This window comes from Liolophura sinensis, chromosome 1 (assembly GCF_032854445.1).
Source record: "Liolophura sinensis isolate JHLJ2023 chromosome 1, CUHK_Ljap_v2, whole genome shotgun sequence".
NCBI lineage: Eukaryota > Metazoa > Mollusca > Polyplacophora > Chitonida > Chitonidae > Liolophura > Liolophura sinensis.
The window spans coordinates 86,943,295-86,966,235 of record NC_088295.1 but is presented as its reverse complement, the minus strand read 5'-3'; the positions used below and the strand labels follow the sequence as shown (position 1 = coordinate 86,966,235).

Here is a 22,941-nt window from a genome sequence, read left to right as displayed (position 1 = left end):
TTATACAAATCCAACGCATGCAAGATCACTGACAGCGACTCAAAAATAGGCATTTTCCTATGCAATAACGATGAGGACCGTTTTCTTCACTCACGCCGTTTGTTACTAAGATCGTGTGGTCTCTAGCTTCCGATCCGTCTTATAGAATAGGTGAAGAAAACCACCATTGATGGTGTGATTGTGTAAAACTTGCTGAATGCTGCATAACTGAGCGACCATAAAATCGATGTACATGTACCACAAAATGAATGTGGTCGTATGTGCCAGCTAGGGTTTCTCTCGGGCACTGCCCGGTTTCCTTCCACTGTAATGCCGGCCGCCGTCGTGTAAGTGAATACTCAAGACTGAGTTTTGTACGGTATAAAACACCAATCAAATAAATAATTAAATAAATAGAATGCTCCTGGTCAGTCTGCATGGCTCTTGATACATGTAACGCAGCACGCATATATCTGCCTGGAAGAGTTATCCAGTAAACAAAAACGTATGCGTATAGGCCTATAGATGCCCAGTGTGTTAATGTGTGCATGCATGCACAAGGAGGTCATAGGCTAGCTCTACTTCAACCACACCTATAAGTCGGCTACTTGTGCACACATAACATACACTGTGCGGTTGTATTCTCCCTTCAACAGATGAATGTGGCCCAATAGTACATAATGCGTAATTATCGAATGCAGTATCGAACAATCAGCTTTGCCTATGTCTTTAAAATATTATATGCTTTACCATTATTCAGAATTTTATTCACGATTTTCTTAATTTCAGCCCAGAAGATAAGTTTAACATTCCTCGAAATTATACATCATATACTGTAAATAAGGCAACTAGCCCTAATTCTTCTAAAATTTGGGACAGGTATTATTAGTAATGTAATTTTACATGTCTTTACCAGCCTTTAGAAAAGTAAAGATATGAGTATCTTGTTCATTAGATGGTTTAACAATGTGGGGAAAACGAAACACAATATTCCTGCTAGAATTACATATATATTGGCTAAAATGAGCAGACCAGGTGTCCCAAATTTTAGAAGAAAAAGGGTAAGTTCATCCCATTGTATAACTCTCTGTGGTCTACATCATCTCAGATCTGTGGTGGAAATGTATGGTCAAGTTTACGTGGAGGAAACTTGGCGGAGACCAGAGGAAACCATACGCAGGTGTCTGACAAATCTTCAGATCAAAACCCACAGCCAATATCAAGAAATGGTTGGAAAAAATGGATCGCCGCTATGGTTCTTAGTTAAAGTTTTTTAGTTAACCCGTTCAAAACGCGCAACGAAAGAGCGGAAACAAGCTCAGCTTAAAGTCATGGCTTCAAAAACGAAGAAGGCACGTATGGTGCAGTCAGACAACGCTTTGAGTGATAGGTGGGTAAAACATGGTCAAATTCTCTTACAACACTGTCTACTTGAAGATGAACATCGATACTCGAAGTGTGGTGCACGGTCGCCGAATCGGTATGCCGGTCATCTTAGCAGAAACTTGCATGCACATCGCACTTGACTTCCTCAGTTCCTGTTGTGTAATTACCAGTGACGCTGTATTCATTATTGTCGATGACACAGTATGTCACAGTATGTTTTTTAGGGTAGGCTGATATGGACGGTGAAGCAGCTCTGCGAACAAACCTACGGCACAGGTACCCCCTCCATTAAGTCGAGTGATCTCCCTTTAGTCCTACTAGCAAATCCTATACAGTATAAGAGTGTGTTTGATTATCATTCAGCCTTAACAGGAGTCATATTGCCAACACCCGAAACCTACCTACCTCTCAACAACACGTGCATAAATTTGACAAGGTAGTAGAGCAAATAGTTCTGGCATCAATCCATATCAGCCAGTTCCTCTTCAGGCTGATCGAGGTTAGAAACATCCATTTCTCTGACCATTTCTATCAGTACATCTGAACATGTACGCTTTCCCGTTAGTGAATTGAATTTCAAGACAGAAATATAAAAAAATGTAATTTTGTATAGGACTAGTCTCATTTGAGAAGATCATTCGAAGACACATCTATTGGGCCAAGGGGCTGTTCAGGAAAAATTTCACAAACGAAATTAAATTTGTTTCTTCATAGAAACTACACCTCCTGGGCCCAGTTTCAGGAAGCTGTCCTAACGTTACAAGGTTGAGCTACCGTGACGACGTAATGCCTACAGTACTGGTTGCGTTGGTAGTTAAGTGAACGTAATGTTAAGAGTGCTTTGTGACACCGGGCCCTGGAACAGAAGATAGCCATTTTCAGGTAGACTATTAAGCCACAGAAATTAAGTAACAGCATTTAATGAGATGAGAGATTGTTTAATAGTTATCCAGTGCGGTTGCAGTATTGCTTTTATCATTGGGTGCACAACCAAGGGTAAGGATGTTTCCTTTTCCATGATTGCCATGGTAACCAGATTAACTCTGTGTCCAAGCTATACATCTTCAGTTGTTTTGTACATGTATGTGCAGTTTTAATTTTTGGCCTGGGATCAAAACCAGGGTTGGGTCATACCAAAGACATTAAAAGTGGTCTTTGCACTGAGCGGTGAGGGCAAGGAAACGGGACTGGTTGGCCCATTGTCAGTATGATGTGGCTGGGTGGGGTATCATGTCTTGGGTCTTCAGAATGATACCTCAGTGATGGCAGCACTTTGGCGGCCTGCCACCTGAAGACACAGAATATGTACACGCATCTAATGACTCCTCATACGACCTAAAAATTGTTAAGTATGACGTAAAGCCTTAGGCATACACACATATACGTACAGTAGAATGTACATTCATACATACTCTAATTTTCAACCTTTCCAACCACCTTTCAAACAATATTTTGAAACATTCTGAGAGAAATACATGTATGCGTGTAGGGAAATAATTTCTATTGTGTAATTAAGCTTGCATATTTTAATGACACGAAATTTGTTCATTTTTAGATTCATTTTCATATTAATTGTAGACATAAATTTGACTGATAAAAGTGCTTTTAGTAGTTGAAAAGATGGAAGATTTATAGTTCTTCATATGCATAAGAAAATTCACTTATATCAACCGCTCTGCGGTACTACATTTGGACTAAATTGTGGTAGACTCCACAGATGCGAATGTGTAGGAATACATTTAAATTCTGATTAAAAAATGACAAAAATAAAGGTCCTAGAAACCATAAATTTGCTTTACATATTCCCTTCCAGGAAACATTTACATGTGGGTGACTAACCCTCAAAAAGTTAGAATTCTTCTGGTCAGGACCAGTACTTTTTGGAAATTAACGTTGTCTAAAGTGAATAGTAACACCTGTACTTTAAACATGCTTATTGTGAAAAAGTATTTATCCAGTGAGATAAGTTGGTTTTATCTTGATAAGCACTGCTGGTAAGCTGTAGCTGCTGTAATGTGATTCAGCTCTACAAAATGACAGTCAGTTTTATTTAGTTAATTTGTGTTTTATAAATCTCATGTGTTAAACATTCTGTGTGTTTGAATTGAGCAGACAGGGTTTTATTTCCAATCCACACTTTGCTAGCATGGAATCGGATGTTCTGTATCATTTAGCCCTGGACACCAAGAATTTCAACCTGACAGAAATGTTTTCTGATGTCAAGGTATATGATTTATTTATTTAAATGTGATTGTTGTTCAGTGCCGTCAAGGTAAATGAAACATAGGATCTTTCAGTGCAATGGTTGCAGTATGACTGTATGTCCACAGAAAAAAAACCCTTTAAACAATGCCTAAAAATTCAGGCATGATGATTTCTGAATTTTTGCTAAATTCTTTTGTCTTTGGAAGTGATGAGAAATGTTTCTCAGCTTCCAGCAATTTTTGCTATGGGAACTGTTCAATAATTTTCATCAAATAAATTTCAGCGTTATATGTTTTCTTTTCCATACTGCTGCATTGTTCAACAGAAAAGACACATTATAAGTTCAAAGCATGACTAACTGTTTTCAGTGTTTAGTACTGAGGAGCCAAGACTTCTTTTTTTATATTATGAAAAATATAACTTGTAAGATGTAGAACTTGAGCAGGTCTGATTAATGAAATAGAAAGTGAAAAAATGATTTAAAATTCTGTGTATATTTCACTTTTTAGTTCCACATGATGCAGTGACCAGCCCTACATTGTAGAGGATTTTTTGTTGCTTGTTTCGTAACAGTTTGTGTGTATGGGAGGATCACCAGACAGGATGAAAAAGTTAGCTGACCGGCTGGTTGAAGAACTCCCATACAGCATGCCAACAGGACACACACTCTGTAATATAGCTGGTGGATCAGATAGATATGTACTGTATAAAGTCGGTCCAGTTCTAACAGCTAGCGTAAGTATGGTGTTGGTGTTCTAACAGCTAGAGTAAGTATGGTGTTGGTGTTCTAACAGCTAGCGTAAGTATGGTGTTGGTGTTCTAACAGCTAGCGTAAGTATGGTGTTGGTGTTCTAACAGCTAGCGTAAGTATGGTGTTGGAGTTCTAACAGCTAGAGTAAGTATGGTGTTGGTGTTCTAACAGCTAGCGTAAGTATGGTGTTGGTGTTCTAACAGCTAGCGTAAGTATGGTGTTGGTGTTCTAACAGCTAGAGTAAGTATGGTGTTGGTGTTCTAACAGCTAGCGTAAGTATGGTATTGGTGTTTCAGCAGCTAGCCTAAGTATGTTGTTGGTGTTCTAACAGCTAGCGTAAGTATGGTGTTGGTGTTCTAACAGCTAGAGTAAGTATGGTGTTGCGTGCACTTTATTAATGCATGTTGAGTTATCATGTGTTCAGACCATAACTTAGTCTGTCCTTACTGTCTTTATTAAACTCAAAACATGGCGTGGGAAATGTTACCTGTAATCAATAAGTTTGCATGGCTGCCAGAATTGCAAAAGTGGTGAGGGGAACTGACATGGAAATGCTCTGTGTATCTGTTTATCTATCCATCACACCCAGTCCCGTGAACAAGATAGCTATAACAGTTTTCAACCATTGAAATTTATAATTACATAGGGGATTAAGTCATGCGAGAACTGTTAGAATTGAGTTTCATGGCTCTGCATAATCCAATATTGCTTCTGTCTGCCATTTTGGATTTTCTCTTTAAGAGGTGGTATATTTAGACTTGCTAGATTTGCATTTCAATGTTTACCACATGTTTATTTTATGCTTGCTTGTTCATTGTAGCACGGCATGGGTGTTCCTTCATTGTCAATCATTCTGCACGAGCTGTTCAAACTCCTTCATCATGCTCAGTGTGAAGATGTTATCTTCTTTCGAGTGGGCTCTTCAGGTGGAATTGGTAAGTTGTCATTATCCTTCCCAGCTTTTTGGCTCACTAATACAGAGGTATGATGCATGGTTAACAATCAGATAGAGAAGACTTAATAATTGAACGTTGAGAACATATGACAAGAGCACAGAGAGAGTGAAGATATTTCTAGAAAGGACTAATTTATTTCATGTAAAGGTTAGCATTTTTCAAGTGACACATTTTGCTTGATCCTGATTGACTCACCCAACTGATTGTTGGGTCACATAAGAGTTTTTATGAAAATTTATGCATTTTTTCCAGAAAAGACTTAAATGTTGGTTCTAAAGTATCATTTTAAGGTTTCTCTGTGCTTCTGAAATGGTATTTTTACAGACCAAGCTTTAGGTGAAATATAGTATTCCATATCAGTGAAAGAAAAGCAAAATTGTAAAATGGTATTGTAATGGTAATGGAATTGATGTACCGCCACAAAGACAATATGTGTGCGTACATTTCATTAAAGTAGTACTGTTTTGTTTATACGCTTGTTGATAATTACAGGAGTTCCGCCTGGGTCAGTGGTGGTGTCAGAGTCTGTTCTGGATGGTCTGCTTCATCCACACATGAGTTTGGTAGGTCGACAGCCTCACACATCTGTGTGCACATGATTATTTTTATCTGTGAGAATGATATATCTTTTGTTTGGGTAGTGAATATACCTGTCGTGACAAAGGGGTAGAAGTTAAAAATATATTCTTCTGTGGAAAATTTGCTCCACTGTAGAACAATTATATTGGCTTAAATACTGTGGCTTTATGCTGTTTTAATTTTGTGGCTCTATTTTGTAATACTGTGCCTCTCACATGTTGGGGCTATATGTTATGATTCAGATTATTCTGTCATAGTCTCTTAGATCATCTCTGCCCTTCGTTTACAGCCTGTTCTTGGGGAGATAAAGACATTCCCGGCTTACCTCAACTCTGACATTGTCAAAGATCTTGTAAAGTTTGCCCACGATGATGATGGATTTAAAACCTACAGGGGGAAAACTCTCTGCGCAAATGATTTCTATGAAGGTTAGTGGCATGTTAAGATTTTATCTAGTGGGATTCCCATGAGATCCCTCCGAGTATTTTGGTATTGGGAATATAAAAATGTTGAAAGATAGACAACCTTAGAACAGCCATTCCACAGTATGAAGACTTAGCCCACACCTTTTTAAGTTTTTGTTTTAAAAAAAGAATTTTTCAACATGGAGTGCGGTGTAAAAATAAAACATTTGTGCACAATGGGCTATCCCATATTTTTTCATGTTAAATACATTGTTATGTGATTGGGAAGATCGAAAAAGGTCGATTTACAAAATTGATTTTTATTCTATTTTTCCCTGCAAAACAAAAATTATGAAATTGGTGTTGAGTTAGTGTGGAATAAAATTTTATTGTTTGGTTGAAAGATGCAACTCGCATCAAGGGATAAGTCGTGGTTGGAGTATTATGAGCATACATGTAATTGAGCTGCTTTCCAACATATACTGGCCTTGTGATGACTTATGATGTCATCAAATGATGTGTGTATTCACAGACTACCATACTATAGGCCTAATTTTGTATTACTGGCAAATAAGGAACCCTCTAAAAGCTTATTTAATCCAGTCTGTAAACTGAGAGTAGAGGAACAAATTATTATTGAATTCATGTGTTTTAGGTCAGGGACGACTAGATGGAGCATTTTGTGAGTATACCAAAGATGACAAGATGGATTTCCTGAAGCGTTTGTCTAAGGAGGGGGTGCTGAACATAGAGATGGAGGCCATATGCTTTGCAGCCATGTGTCTGAGGGCAAATGTGAAAGGTAAATATGAATGGCTTACAAGTATTTTTATCAGGAAATTTAGTACGTTCTAAAATTAAACCTGGTTTTCCAAGATTTTTGTTTGTTTTACATGGCCAGAGTAGCTAAAGATGTTCCATGTAAATAAATATTTAGATTGTTACTTTCAAATGGGAGGGGAGTAGGGAGGGTGGCAACAGTGGCTCAGTCATCTAAAGTGTCACTCACAATCTAAAGTATTCAGCTTTGTACATTAGAACTTGTTTTCATCAGAGCTTTGTCAAGTGTTGGTACAGTGTGCAATGCTTCCTTCCCACCACAGAAATGACTAACATTCTGAGAGTGAAATATTCTTGAGTACAACATGGAATCTCTCAGACCAAATAAATAGATAAATGTACATGTAAACAAATTAGGGTTTTCATACCAGTCCAGCCTGCACTTGTTTTTTGCTCTGGTATTTGGTGTAATTGGAGCCTGACCTTGGACAAGAAATGTTTAGATTCCCAAATTTCACTGCATTTGGGACTTTGTGTCAAGAAGCAGCTGATAATGCTCGGGTGGCTGTTTTCACAGTCTAATGTTTGTTGAATACCACATGTCAAGTGGAAAGCTTGTCAGTAACTTGAAAATGTTGGTTATATATACTGGACATGCCAAATAGATAAATATCATGCAGTAGATCCAGTGATTTGAACATCCTCACAAATTTGATTTGTCTTTCAGTTTATGATTTCATGGATTTAAATATCAGTTTGTTCCAATTTGAGTGAGATCCAATTTGTGCGCGATATATTTACCAGTATTATTACATGATCTAAATCTGTTTAATGGATAAAACAATTCACCTCACCATTTTCTTTCTGTTTCAGCTGCTGTCGTATGTGCGACACTTGTGGATCGACTCCAGGATGACCAATTGACCCCATCCCATGATACACTGGTAAAGTGGATACTCCGGCCTGAAACCATTGTTCTGCGATACATCAAATCAAAACTAAAAGAACAAAATTAAATGCATTGTAGTACACTTTCAGTGATCAGAAATGGTTCATTCTAGATACTTATGTTACGCAAATTTTTTTTATATATTTTCTTTATGCTTTGTTATTGACACCATTTTATTAACAATATTTTTATAGAAAGTATATTTACTTGTTTGTATTTTATAGTATTCCATAGCTTTAGTGCATTTTAATCTCCCATCTGCACCTTTGGCATTTACTTCACAAGTATTACATGCCTCTAGCTTTGTGTGTGTGTCTTTTGTGTGTGAAAATTGGCACACTATATCTGAGAGAAGAAACGCACTTTGTGTATGGTAAATGACGATGTTGTACATTTTGTCAGAGTCTGAGAGCTTTGCTGATTGTAGAAGGGTGTTTTGAGACTTGTTTGTAAGGCAGGATGACAGTCTGCTGGAAAATCTAATATTTAGCACTGAAAGTAATATTTTATGACTTGTATTTGCTTCTAAAACTGCTTCTGAGGGCGAAATCTAGGTCACTTACCATAATACGCAAAACCAAATAATATCCTTACAGCTCTTAAGGATAATAAACCATAGTGTGGTATCCATTTTTTTTTGTTTGTTTATTTCATTGTTACAAATCAAATTGAAGTATACTGCATTTGAAGTATTGAAGTATAAGCATTTTTAAAATGGGTCCAGTTTTCATACCTGAAAATGTAAGAAATGGCACACCTGAACTGAATGATCAGAGGCAGGAGGCTTGTGACTGAGGGTTGTTTTCTCAATTGGAACCAGGTGCCTCCATGGCTCAGTTGGTTAGCACGCTAGCACATAATGACCCAGAAGCCTCACCCATGCAGTCGCTGTGAGATCAAGTCCAGCTCATGCTGGCTTGCTTGTACATGTGATGGCCTGTCAGCAACCTGTGGATGGTCGTGGATTTCCCCCAGGCTGTGCTCGGTTTCTTCCCCCCATAATGCTGGCCACCGTCATATAAGTGAAATGTTCTTGAATACGGCATAAAATGCCGATCAAATAAATAAATAAATCAAGTGAAACCAATAGATACATGTAAATATAGGTCATGTCATGTCTCTGTTATCTAGTAGTTGGTTTCTCATGACCTTGTATTGGAAAACAATGTTAAGTTCGATAATTCTTAATATCAGTGTTACATGTATTTAATTATTATGTGATTTTATATATTTGCTGATGTCTGGAAAAGTACCCAGAGGAGAATCATGAAACCCACAAATTCTCAGGGCAAGTTTGAAAACTAGCCAATCTGTGCATAAGTTTTGCATATTTAATGAATTCCATAATTCTCATTGCTCAATGATTTCTGTGCAATAATTGATCTAATTAGTGCCAAATTCATTGCATTAATTTCAAAGAACCTAGATTAAGGTTAAAAAAGAGCCAAATCTGTACATAAGATTTGCATATTAAAATGATTTAATTGGATGTGGGTCGGGTTTTTTTGTAATTTGCTCATATCTTGAAAACAAATTGTGGAGAATCATGAAGCTCAAAAGTTACATTGTCTTAACCAACATGATCCATGCATAAATTTTGCATATTTAATAAATTGTGGTGGAATAACTGCTCTAAATACTGTCCAATTTTTAAAAAAAATTGAGTGCAAGGTCTTTTTGTGTGACCTGAGAGTAGTATTGAAAAACAGACAGATCAGTATATAAGTTTTGCATATTCAATGATTGGCCTGTGGTTCATGTGGCACAACTGTCCCAAATATTCTGTGATTTTGATAAAATTTGGTGCACAAGTTCAGTTTATATATTAAACATCAGATGAAGCATGAAAACCAGATGGATCCATGCCTATGTTTTCAGTTACATATATAGTGATTTCTCCATTCTGATAGCTTGCTACAAAGGCAGTATTTGCTCAATGATACGGTCTGATTTCTGTAAAATTTGTGAGCCCTCAGGCATGTCAGGTCAAATTTGAAAACCAGATTTATCCAGGCATAAGTTTTGTATATTTAGTGTGGAATGTAAAATCTCTGAGATTAACTTGTTCTGCCCACTTCTTCATAGGAGTAAAGTTAATACTCAACACACTCATTACTTACAATATACTCTGGATATGCCTGAGTATAAGTGAATGATACATCGTATGATTATCAAAAGCAGGGTTGGGTTGCTACGATTCTCAACAGTCTTTCATTGTTTCCCCCAAAATTTTGAATGTGAGCAGTTTATGAGGTATGAACAATTAAAAGTGGCCTTGCCATGTTTACAAGCCTCAAGTTTTACACATGATTGTAGACATTTACTAATTTTCATGACTGACACACTGACCGCACTACTGTCAACAGTCCTGCCATTTGTTACATTGTTAAACATGAACATGTTAAAGGATCAGATTTTACAAGAAAAAAATTATTTACTAATTGACCATATGTAGTACATGCACTTGTAAGTTTCTTGGTATGGCTATGTCACACTGATCATTTTAATAATTTTTCAACAGATTTCAGTTGTCAAGACTGTTCCTCAAAGTGACTGAAATGGTTGGTTGGTTTGGTTCCGGTTTATTGATGCTTTCGGTCATGTTACAACGGTGCTACTTAAAGCCTCACTGAACCACCAAGCCAGAAACAATTGACAACATACCAAAATAATTGCAGTATATGCACACAAGTTAAAATATAATTGGCATATCCTCTTATTGCAGGGAACCAAACTAAGAATTACATGAACCAAGGAAGTCCAGGTTCTCTTAGACATGACCACGCTTGGGTTTTGAGTGAGTGAGTGAGTGCTTGGGGTTTAACGTCGTACTCAACAATTTTTCAGTCATATGACGACGAAGGAATCATTAGGGTGCATGTACGTGTAATGTGCCTCCTTGTTGCAGGGACGGATTTCCACCGCTCTTTTACTTAGTGCTGCTTCACTGAGACGACTTACCGAAGGCAAGTAAGCCGCCCCGCCCGAGCCATTATAATGATACGCGTCAACCAGTCGTTGCACTATCCCCTTCATGCTGAACGCCAAGCGAGGAAGTTACAACTTCCTCTTTTAAAGTCTTAGGTGTGACTCGATTAAGGATTGATCCCGGATCTACCGGTCCCGAAGCGGACGCTCTACCAACTGTATCCGGGCCGGTCTTGGGTTTTTGAACCTAGATGTCTAGTTTACAGGGCGACACAGTCAGCCTAGTATACATGACACCATGAAAATGTAGTGTGAGTTGGGGCAGTGCCAGAACATGCATATAGAGGCACTACATTGTATGCTCAGATTGAGATGTGTGTGTATGTGCTTGGGATTTTTCGGTTGACACCCCACCCAGTCACATTATACTGATACCAAGCTAACCAGTCCTTGCTCTAACCTCTGAGCTTTAATGCCAAGTAAGAAACACGTACCACAAGCCTTTTGTCTCTGTACTTCTTCAGTCACTCAGCAGAACAAACTATGAAGACCATGTGACAAACTGGAATTCTTCAACCTTTTCGCATGTTTGTAAGGTCTGAAGGCATTATGCTGTGCAGACTGATAAAATTATTTTTTTTTCTGTGAAGCACTGAAATTGGCCAATCCACCTAATGTACATTGGTCTCCAAATCAAATTTAAAATGTGCAAAAATTGCATGGAAAGTTGTTCTTTCATATGCAAAAATGTTGAGGAATTAGGGTAATCAGTAATTCTTATTACGTGTGTGTGGGTCCATATACCACTACACAATTTAAAGATAAGGGTCAAGTTACTTTTTGGCTCTGTTTGCTACAGCATTGTTTTCATAACAGCCTATTGACTGCTAACCAGCAAGTTCTTAGGCTCATATCCAGCTCTCGCTAATCTTTAAGGCACAAAATTGTCAAGTTCCTGGTAAAGGGCAGTGGTTTACTCCACCGATAATCCTGTAAATTACAAAGTGACAACTATTTTAGCACCACTGTAAACATCAATCAAATGAACTAGTGGTTTTGTGTTTTCCTCCACTTATAAAGTCAAAATGGCATGGAGGCTTCCAGTTCCGATTGTAGATAAAATTCTACTACAGTATGGACACAGAAAGGTAACAAGAAGTGATCTGGTACATGAATGTATTTAACAAAATTTAGTCAGCAACAAAAACGAAAAAGAGAAACGATGGCAGACAAATCTGAAAACAGTTCTATTAGAACTACTAAATGCATTCAATTAGATTTCGTTTCAAACAATTCTGTTGATAACTTCAAAAGTACCGATGTCAACCAAATGACCATAGGACGAGCCCTGTGGCTTCTTGCCGGCATACATAACATGTGTACACCCCCAGTCTGACCTACTTGTATCTATTGTGGTTAGAACTATCCCGATACAGACTAACATAAATACTGCATCAAGGAAGCCACTGATCCTGAAATATACTATGATACAGCCATACAGCCCTCCACATGCTCCATCATAAACAACCTTTTCAATGTACGCAAACACTGTGAAACTGTTAACAGAAACAGTACAAAAATGTATCTCTTTCATAGATTAAATGTACAATGGCCTGCTATTCAGCCTGCTGAAGGCAGAAAAAAAGTAATGTTCTTAAGCCTATAACACTGTCAATCACACAGTGCTTTGAAAGAGGAAAGTACAATGTCTTAGAGTATTTCTGGCACGTTCATTTTCACATCTTTCAAAAGCTTTCCCTCTGCATGACAACATAATCTGATAAATGTTCATGTTATCCTGTTGTCCTCTGTAATGTACCACACGTGATGGTACTGGTGGCCACTCTTTCACCAGTAGGCAGAGTAAAAAGCCACCTTGCACCAGTCACATTTACTATGTCAGGTCCACGTTTCCATTTTCACACTTGCCATATGGATCATTACAGAAGAAGAATGTTTTAAATGAAAACTAGAAACTCACCCCATGACAAGTATCTGGGGGCAATTCCACAAAGCCATACCAGACTTACATGTTCGAAAAATTTGAAATACAATCTCAAAGCGTATTTTGTGTTTTAGACATTAAAATTTTGTAAGCCTCATCAATGTTCTTTTAAGACAAATGAGTCAAAATTTCAACTTCCAGTACCAAAAACCTAAGCATCGAACAGAGTTTTAAATCTTGACTCGAGTCAAAAAGTTCTTTGTGGAATCAGCCCCGATTTTGTCTTAGGTTTTTTTTTTTGTTTCTTTTTCTTTGCAGGAAAACTAATTTAATGATGCTGACTTCTAACTAATGCTTAAGTTATAAAAATCCATAAACAAATATTTCACAACTCTTAACATTCCCTTTACATCATAACTGCTTTCCACACTATGGACAGGCACAATAGGATAGTGCGCCATGTGACTTCTGTTGAGGAGCATGTATTGACATCTATAAAAGCAGCCACAAAACAAGAATGAAGTACAGAGTATGTAGATTTGTCACACAAAAATGTCTGTAATACAAAATTATGGTACATTTGATTATCGCCAACAGAAGTCAAAAACTGATGTCAGAGATGATTCTGCCACACCTGTACAGCTTAAAAACAGAAACCAAACCATACATGTTAAGGCAACTTAAACATTGTTTATGCAAGATGCTTATGACATATCTTTTGATCTAACTCTAACGAGAACCTGACGATGTTCAGTATTTTGTTGTAATATGAAAGACCTACAGGTGGAAGAAGGAATAAATTTTTGCTAGCTACCCTATCATAACTGACAAGCCAGGCAAATAGGAATTGAATTGTGGCCTCCTCATAAGACGTACATTCTAGTATATTAAACAAAGCACATTTTACAAACAAGTCACTCAACCTTATCTTTTTATATTTAATTCACATTACTGACTGCTGTTCGAGGGAATTTTACAGACTGTGCGACATGTTAAGTTTCCACACAACTTTTCAATCATACTCATGGCATGAAACTTCATTGTGAAATCTACCTCTAGGTCATTTAATTTTCACTCTGCCATACCAAACATCTCAAAGTTCTACTGACATAACATTCCATGTCAAAGAAACCTAGGCTTTATGGTACAAATCATTGGTTTTCAGAATGTGCAAGGTAACATATTTACAATATTACACTGAACAATAACAGTATTTCACAAAAGCAATAATAATTTTCTCTTAATAAATTAAAGTCATATAATAAACATGGGCATGTACATATACATGGCAGCAGAAAGATACCTCAAAGCTCAAAGCTGTGAACAGTGTATGGTTCTGTGCCTAGTTTGTTACATGTTAACTTTGTACAGGACTATTCAGATCACAGGGATAGCACTGCATCAGATGTGAACTGCTCACATGAGTAACGCTAGCAAAACATAGCATGTGTATAGACATTTTGTACAGGTATGTAGTTTATCACAAACTGCGGCTAATAACTGGGTGTACTGGTAATCCTATAAGAAGGGCCAAGGGCTCTGATGATAGGAACACCATGAACAACAGTTTGCGAACACTGGCTTCCAGAAAACCTATTATTTACATGTATAGGGAACATATGTACATTTCGTGTGTACTGCCAAAGAGTTTTAGAAATGAAAATCTTCAGCAGATCTGCAGAAAATGGTACAAAAGTCATACCATGTGGACTGTTTGGCTTATCAACAGATATATTAATGGTAACAGCAATGGAGAATGAAAGAACAATAACACAAGTAACAAATATCATTGCTGAGGGAGGAGAGCTGTAAAATGGCAGTTGGACATTGCTAGTTTTTAGTGTTCATTAGGGGTGTACTATGCGTGTGTCAACCTTGAGATACATCATAACAGGCATACAATTACGTTTAGCAATAATAATCCATGTCTCAGCATTGCTCAGATAATTTGCAAACAAACAAAGAGTTTGGCAGGATACACACACTGTCATGTGATCTGTACTTATAGGTCTTTAATACAGCAACCAACTGCAAATTTCCAAAAATAGTTTCAGCTCCGCATTAATGGTAATTCTGCAAATCTTGTTTTCTCACAACTGTCCAACATGTCAACACAACAGTACGCATTTGTAATCTCACCACCACCGTGTAGTAAGACCACTTGATCAGCACAACTTGATTTCATGCCACATGGCATGGCTTGCTTACTCCAGTGTGTAGTCCATGCTGGGGGATGCACTGATGTCTACTGAACACAGTCTTACTCAGAATAGAATAATGATGTTCCAGGAATAACACAGTCTTCCACTCTCGTGTTAACATCACAACAGCTTACTCTACAGTGATAACAACAGCGAGAAAATCTCTACGAGTCACTCGGAAGAAGAGACAGTCACTGTATATCAACAGCTCTTGGAAGCTGGAGGTATGACGTCTAGGATTGCTTGACGCGCTTCCTGGGTGGGCCCAGTGGGGGACTCTGTTGGCTGGCCAGAGCCCGGAACGCATCAGCTACTAGGTGAGGATGGTTTACTATCATGGATTTCCAACCTGATGTCTCCATCACATCAGTTGCATGACTGAAATCATAGTTTCAAATTTTATTTAAAGTGAGAGTCCGTTCAAAACTGAAGCAAGCTTCACCAGTTACTTTTAATGGGCTGACATTACTTTTAATGGGCTGACGTTACTCTAATTTCACTGCTGTTTTCAAGTAATTATTTTAGAACATACATAGTGTAGTATCCTTATAATTGATAAAAACCATAACAGGAAGTAAGTCTCAGAGATATTCACATTATGTTTGAGCAATGATACCTCACACACATCAAGACACAATTACTTACCCTAATTCTTCTCAAATTTGGGAGAGATATTAGTAGTGTTGAAAGTAGAATATTACATTATTTTACCCGCACTTTGGAAAAGTAAAGATGTGAGTGTGTTGTTCATTAGATGGTCTACCTACATCAGAAAAGAGAAACTTAATATTTCTGCTAGAATTACATCTATATATGCTAAAATGAGCAGATCAGGTACCCAAATTTTAGAAGAGATAAATTATCTAATGAGGTAATTAATAGCTACTCACCAATTAATAAAATCAATTGCATGAGATTTCAGCTGGTCTGCAGTATGTAAATCTGCCAAAACTAACACATCACAAACATTGTCAATGGTCAGGTTGGAGCAAAGGGCTTCTTCACACATCACCTTCAGTCTCTCCAAGGCATACTGTAATGTGGCAAGAAGAACATAAGTATTACAATGAGCTATTATCAATATACTCCATCAGTAATAAGAATATGATCTGATATATTGTGCACATGTGTTGTGTAACCACAAATGACTTTCCTTCAGTGCTGATGTATTATTTTAACCCAGATTTCTTACGTATTGCCAACGCAATAAGCAATACATGGCTCCTATTGGCCTCAGTCATCAGAATAATACCTGCATGAAAATCCACAACAGAATAAAAACACCCCAAAACTGGTTTGTAACTTGTTTTGGTGAAGCCAAGTTTCAATTCTGAAAAAAAATCTGGAAATTGTCCAAACAGGACAAAAACTGCAATAATTTTGTCTAAAATGGATGAGATTGGCTAAACTGAGAACTTGATCTGTAACTTGCAACTGTAAAGACTTTTACAATATACTGAACCTTTTCGAAAAGAAAAAAAAGTCAATAAAATTACTGAATTTTAAATTTAAAAGTTTAAATTTGGACAAAACCAGCCATAATTTTCTGTAACTTGCTAGGGCGAATCCATGTATCAAGTCCCAAGTAAACATGATGAACCGTTTGAAAAAAAATCCAGAAAACTTTCTTGACGGACACATGGAATGCAAACCAACAATCCTCCCTAGGTTACTGTTGGGGACTGATAAGAAATTAAATCATTAAAGTCCAAAATGGCTATAATTTTGTCCAACCTGGACACTAAGGTCTCAAAATTGATCTGTAACATATTATGGTGAAGCAACATACCAAGTTTTAACTCATTAGGATGAACAGTTTTTGAAAAAGTTGGAAAACTTTCTTGACAAACAGAAATAGGAATGCATCTTTACCCTGGACGGCTATAGTCCGTCCAGGCTAAAGATACAGGAAGGTCAAAAATTCAATCAGTATGACATTTAAAGGAATGCATAGCACCTTGTCAGCAGCAGCCAGCAGATCATCTGCCATCCTCTCTAAGTTTGGGGCCTTCCCTGTGTAAATAAACCTCAACATCTCTCGCATTACTTCATGGTCAACATCCAGAATTTCTACCCTATTCTGAAACACATAAAGAAAAATGTATATAGATACACAAAGAGCAAGTGGTCTTAAAACTGACCTACTGTATACCAACCATCTAGAAGTCTAGTACAAGCTGATTAAAAAATACAAGTATGCTTACAATGTCACCTTTAACAATTTAACCATTAAATTTCTGATATGGAAAATAAAACACATTTTAAAGAGTTACAATAGATACCTTAATCTGTTCTTCCATCTCGTGTTCAAACATAGCATTGAAAACAGGAGATCGTGCTGAAAAAAATGAAACATACATGTGGCATTGAAAACATGGAACCATGTTGAAACATATCATAATAAACCTTATTTTACAACAAAAATCAAGAAATTATCACTATTAATTCTTTGTTTAGAGCGTTCTTTTGAACAATTTCACCATGGTGTGGTGAACCACAAGGACATGACAGATAAATATGTCAATATTAATTTATTACATGGCTGTTAACACTTAAGAACATTTCATATGTAGGATGACAGTCAGTCATCAGGGGTGGAGGAAACCAAAGTGCCTGGTATAAACCACTGATCTTTGGTAATTTACTGATGAGCTTTCCCATGTGCAATGCAGAGACATGCACAACATACTGGCAGAAAATAACAAATGTTAAAACTGAGCGCATATTGTCACTAATGACCTGTAAGGAGTGTGAGCTACGGAATATACCATTCCCTGTTCAAGGTCAGAACTGAACTTGTGACATGTCTGTCTATTTTAAAGACAAGATAAGCAACAATTCTGTATAAACCTTTAAAATATTCACCTTTCAAGAAGAAAAATTAAACAAATAAATAATTGGTAAACATTAATAAACCAAATCTCAGCTACCTCCTAAGACAGCCTTGTGTGCCTGGAACTCACGGCCGTGAACACACAGCGTCACATCACTGAAAGACGTTCTCTCAAACAAGCCTCCAAAATCATCGCTGAGCCGGAGTTCTGGGACTTTGACTGGGGTACAGTTAGACTGACCAGAGACATTAATTGTGTCTCCTACAACACTGACCTGAAAAGATAAATTTTTTTCTTTAACATCTCAATGTAGTTAGAACCAGTCAAATCAGGATGTGAATACAGAACCTTGGTGGTTAGGGCTTCAAGAGGATGAAAAAAAAATATAACAGCACACTGGAACTTTAAGCAGTTTCGGCTGGTGTGCAGTGTTTGTTGTTGTAATCATCACTACCATATAGGAGAGAGCATACAACTGTAGCTATTTCTAACCACATTACTGCTTCTGGAAATCATGGACAGTGCAGTAGAAACCAACACATCAAAACAGTGTCTATCTGTCTTCCGAACTTCGTACTCCATGATAATCATCTACTTCTGAAATACGGTAATTTCAACTACCTATCATAGCTTAAATCCACTGGAATTCAAGTTTCAGATAACTAGTTTTCAGAATTTTCAAACTATAAGTGATAAAATTATGTCATTAAAATCAGCTTTTTTTGCACAAAATTGCCCATATTCCCTTGGCACAACTTCAGTGGAACGTTGCTACAAAATTTCAAGTCAATATGTCAACCTTCTAGGCTGTATCCTGGTCATAAAATTTTGTACATTATAATCCGAATGAAAACAATATCCTGCAGGGTAAGTTGCATGGATCCCTAATTAAGATCTATCTTAAAGCCGATACTTTGAAGGAATCTGACAAATTAGTAACTTACCTGTGAGTGTTTGATTTTGAATAAAAGGAAACCATATTCATTTACTCATTTGATTTGTGTTTTAGGCTGTACTCAAGAATATCTGACTTATCTGGTGGCGGTTTCCCACAGGGAAACCCACAACCATCCGCAGGTTGCTAGAAGACCTTCCCACATGTGACTGGAGAGGAAGCCAGTATCATATAAAATAAAGAAAATGGGACTTACTTCACAAAATATTGTTAATTTGTCATCTGGCAAGAGTCCATTCGCTTCATCCATCAGAAAGTCTCGACGGATGAATTTTTTGAACCCCCAATCTTTGCCCTGAACAAACCTATAGGCCCTTTGACTCTCTGAGAATAAATGAAACACCATCCATCATAAATTGAGCAATAAAAGTATAAGAAAATGAATCTAACAACCTACTCTATTCCCTAATAACCTATTTTTCATCAAGTCATGTTATGCAAATTTCTACTTCTGTAATTTACCCTTTATTCAAGATGCGCTATGAAGGCTAAGACAGACAGGTTCAGCATAAGAAAGCATCATTCTGGATCCGCATGTAGAGGTGCCGTTTATGAGTCCTGCCATACTGTTTACATTTCTCTGCCATAAAAGGTATGTACTATTACAGTGGTGCAATTTTTTTTGGTGCCTGCCATCAGGGCAGCCTGCACCTCAAATCAGTCTACCCTGAAATGAAAGGGCCTGCCATCAGCGCTGGTAATAGCCTTAATCTACCTGCCCACATGAAGCACAAGCATAACATATGTTATATAAATTGATCATTCTCCTGTCTTCGTCATACTAGCTCAATTAAATTAAATGCCGGGGTCTATAATTTTCAACAATTTTAAATATTTATCTGCCTCCACGTTTAATCGTTGAATTAAAAAGCCTGGTAGGTCCATTCCGCAAGGCACTTTGCGGAATGAAGTGGGCATTTAAATCCACTTTGAAACGGCTACACACGCCAATTTCTGGTGTGCATGAAAGAGAATAAGACCTTAATTACCACTCCTGTGAGTACAAATCCATTCCCAAGCCGAAATGTTGTTGAAATCCACAAAATATTTCCTTCTCCCTCCTCAAAATAACTTTATGCTGTCATGGCAAGTGGGAGTACTTAAATCTCAGAATCACGTGCCAAAAGATACGGATATCAACTTAACAAGACAAGACCGCAAAAACAGTCTTAAATGACAACTAGCGATGAATTCATTGCTCATCATGGATGTAGCATAGAAAGGACAATTTGCACCCAATGCATCACATGCACACCGCGATATTGAAAAGAAAAAGGTCAACACTTTATCAGGTTTTCTGCATATAATGATTTTGAAATTGATTGAAAATTACAGGAGCGATAGAAAAGACCCAACTTTCCTCAATCCACACCAGAAATCGGAGTGGATTTATAGGCCAACTTCGTTTGGCGAAGTGCCTACATTATGAATTGAGTATCAGAAACTGTTGAAAACAGACCTCAATGTTTAATTTAATTGAACTAAGGTCATACAACCTACTGCTCTCAGATGATAGAGAACTGGTAGTTTTATCTTTGTTTGGATTTTTTGGAGCAATGTTCGTTAAAAAACAGTGCACGCCACAAAATTGCAGCTTCTTGTTAGGAACGGATTTGACGTTAAAAATACAAACTCTCCTGTGTCCGGCTTCGCGTACTGGATGCGTGCATCTTGGCTACCGTACCACAATGAACCAAGTCACAGAGAACACAAACAACTTCCTCATCCATTGGTGGAACTCTTGTGTGGCAGAGGCACGTTTGTTGAGTTAACAACAAAAAAGTAAAAGGGTAACATGTGATATCCATCGGACATTACTAGTTGAATTTTTTTGTAAAGGAGAAAATCATGTCAAGAAATATTGGCTGCCCCATCGGGCAGGCTACGCGAGCCTATCACATGCCCGCAGCCATTTTTGCCTGCATTTGGCATGCAGGCAGGCATTAAGTTACACCACTGTACTAAGCCTCCATGTTTCACTTACCCATGGCTTTTGTTTCCTCCCTTTTGGCATTCAGTATTGAAAACTTGAATTTTGCACGAACCTCACTTTTGTTACAAGAAACTAGCAATAAATACAATGACAAATAATCTTTGCTCTCCTCATCAAGCCCCTTTGGATTAACCCGTAAACACCTGAAATGAAAAACCCAAATGGGTAACAGAGATTCATCCATATCATTATTTCAACAATATATAATTTAATATTTACCTTCCTTTATTAGGAGTAAAAACCATAAACTTGGAATGCAATATGATCATTAAGGGCAGGATAAATTAACTTGTTTAAATTAAAGTTTAAATTTTTTAAATTAAAGAAACCTGTATGCTTATTTGCTAATGACTACATAAATACAAACCATTTTAATTTGTCATTTGCTCCAGCTGAAAATGTTGAACTCTTTAACACTTCACCCATCTCTTCTCGACAAAAGCTGAAGTTGTTTATTGTCCATATATATGAAAATTTAACAACTTTGACCTGCAAATCAAACGTGAACAATTTTAGTATTCGACCCACTTAACAGCAAATAAAATGAAATTCAACAAAGAAATAACCATACTGTGCACCCATTTGGAGATGAAAGTCAATGAAGGTAACTTTAAATCTAGATGATCCACTGAACACCTTGGCATGATAAGTAAGCAAAGTAATAATTATATCTCAATACATGTATTTTGACTTTAATCAACAGAATTTCACCGAGGCACAATGTAGCTAAATATACATATATACAGTAGTCTCAGAGAAAATTATACCTAATAAACAATAATAAGATAAGCATAGGGATAAATATTTATGGTGTTATTTAAGTGTCAGATTTGACAGTATATACCGAATCCAAACAGAAAACTTTTTGATAACTTAGGGATTAAAACTTGCAATATCAAATAAAGAGCAAATATGCTGACCTGCGTGTAGCACCAATTCTCGGCCACAGGGCACGACATCTCCGGTGGCGGAGGTGTCGGCACTCTCGACACCGCCATTGTGGCCGACGAGGAAGATGACTGACAAGCCGTTGCTGATACTGTTGAATAACCTTTAAAAAAATTTCTTCTTTCTCTAGAGGTTTTTTCTAAAAATATAACAAAAGTTGAACAACATGGGTTGGTCCTAGGATTTCATGTGTCTTATTTTAGTCAGTCTACGTCTATTTTGCAGCCTTTCAGTTTAACCCAAATATAATAGTCCAAGGGAGATATAGTGATTTCCATATGTACAACCATGTTAAATTGTATGTCAGGTAAAGGAGGTAGTAATTTATGTACAGCTTATGTATGGGGATTCTAGGATTTGTCCTAAGAAACAACATTATTTAGGTGAACATATCAGAAATTCAGTTAGTGTTAAAGATGTTTCAATTGCTGAGATTGTGTTGGTTAGGCCTACACATTCTTATATCTTTCACTGATGTCAAAACTGCGTTTCGTTTTCTGTTTCCACCAGGCACCGGTACACCATTTTACATGTAACTTCATTTCGTAATCTACCTGTGCCAAATTACGTCCGTGTGAAAATTCATTATTCTTTCGCTTCATTTACATAAAGGTAGTCATCAATTATTAAGACCATACAGGTTAAAGTAACTTAACGGGGAATTCTAACGACAGCACTACTGGCAGACTGGTGTCATATCCAAGCCTGTCAAGGCTGGACTGGTGCAGGCCATATGCACTTAACCCACTCAAATCAAGTCCGGACCCACATAAGACCCACCCTAAATCTGACCTGTAACACACAACTTTTCATCCTATCAAAAATACTCACCGCTAAGACCAAACCTCACAAACCCTACCAAGTAGTCATGGATCGTTTTGGGGGTTAGCTGTCAAATATTAGGTAAAATTCCAAGATAATTGCAGTCCCTTTTCACAAGTTCAAGTCAAGTTTCCCGTTTTTCAGTTCGAGGCTGTGGCCTAGATAACCTCATCCCCATTCTTCGTCCGTAAGACAACATTATTGTTCTCTCCAAAATTAAACATAATTTACGCGGTTCTGTGATATTTTTGTAACGGTCTATTGCATAAAAAGCTTAAATTCCACCACAAACGAAGTAAGTATAAATTAAATAAACTACGGCGTTT

At 37.3% G+C, this 22,941-nt stretch overlaps 2 protein-coding genes across 4 annotated transcripts; one reads left to right on the top strand and one right to left on the bottom strand.

Moving 5' to 3' along the window:
* The first annotated feature begins 1,183 nt into the window (after window positions 1-1,183).
* LOC135479257 (uridine phosphorylase 2-like) lies at window positions 1,184-9,748 on the top strand. Of its 3 annotated transcripts, none has more exons than XM_064759073.1 (8): window positions 1,184-1,369; window positions 3,478-3,589; window positions 4,144-4,305; window positions 5,142-5,256; window positions 5,770-5,840; window positions 6,146-6,284; window positions 6,916-7,062; window positions 7,914-9,748. In XM_064759073.1, exons 1-8 carry the CDS (start codon window positions 1,311-1,313, stop codon window positions 8,054-8,056), a joined length of 948 nt encoding a protein of 315 aa, XP_064615143.1. In that variant the 5' UTR covers window positions 1,184-1,310; the 3' UTR covers window positions 8,057-9,748. The 3 variants fall into 3 exon arrangements, with proteins under 3 accessions (XP_064615143.1, XP_064615152.1, XP_064615159.1); XM_064759082.1 differs by having other exon boundaries at window positions 1,269-1,369; window positions 2,080-3,589; XM_064759089.1 differs by lacking the exon at window positions 1,184-1,369 and adding an exon at window positions 1,612-2,247.
* A 2,952-nt stretch (window positions 9,749-12,700) lies between these two features.
* LOC135461967 (speckle-type POZ protein B-like) lies at window positions 12,701-22,759 on the bottom strand. Its single transcript, XM_064739274.1, has 10 exons — window positions 22,625-22,759; window positions 21,766-21,932; window positions 21,213-21,334; window positions 20,837-20,988; window positions 19,049-19,176; window positions 17,994-18,171; window positions 17,346-17,401; window positions 17,021-17,143; window positions 15,954-16,096; window positions 12,701-15,441 (listed from the first exon to the last, which is right to left on the bottom strand). The coding sequence occupies exons 2-10, from the start codon at window positions 21,841-21,843 to the stop codon at window positions 15,297-15,299; spliced, it is 1,125 nt and encodes a 374-aa protein (XP_064595344.1). The 5' UTR covers window positions 21,844-21,932; window positions 22,625-22,759; the 3' UTR covers window positions 12,701-15,296.
* Window positions 22,760-22,941: the final 182 nt, after the last annotated feature.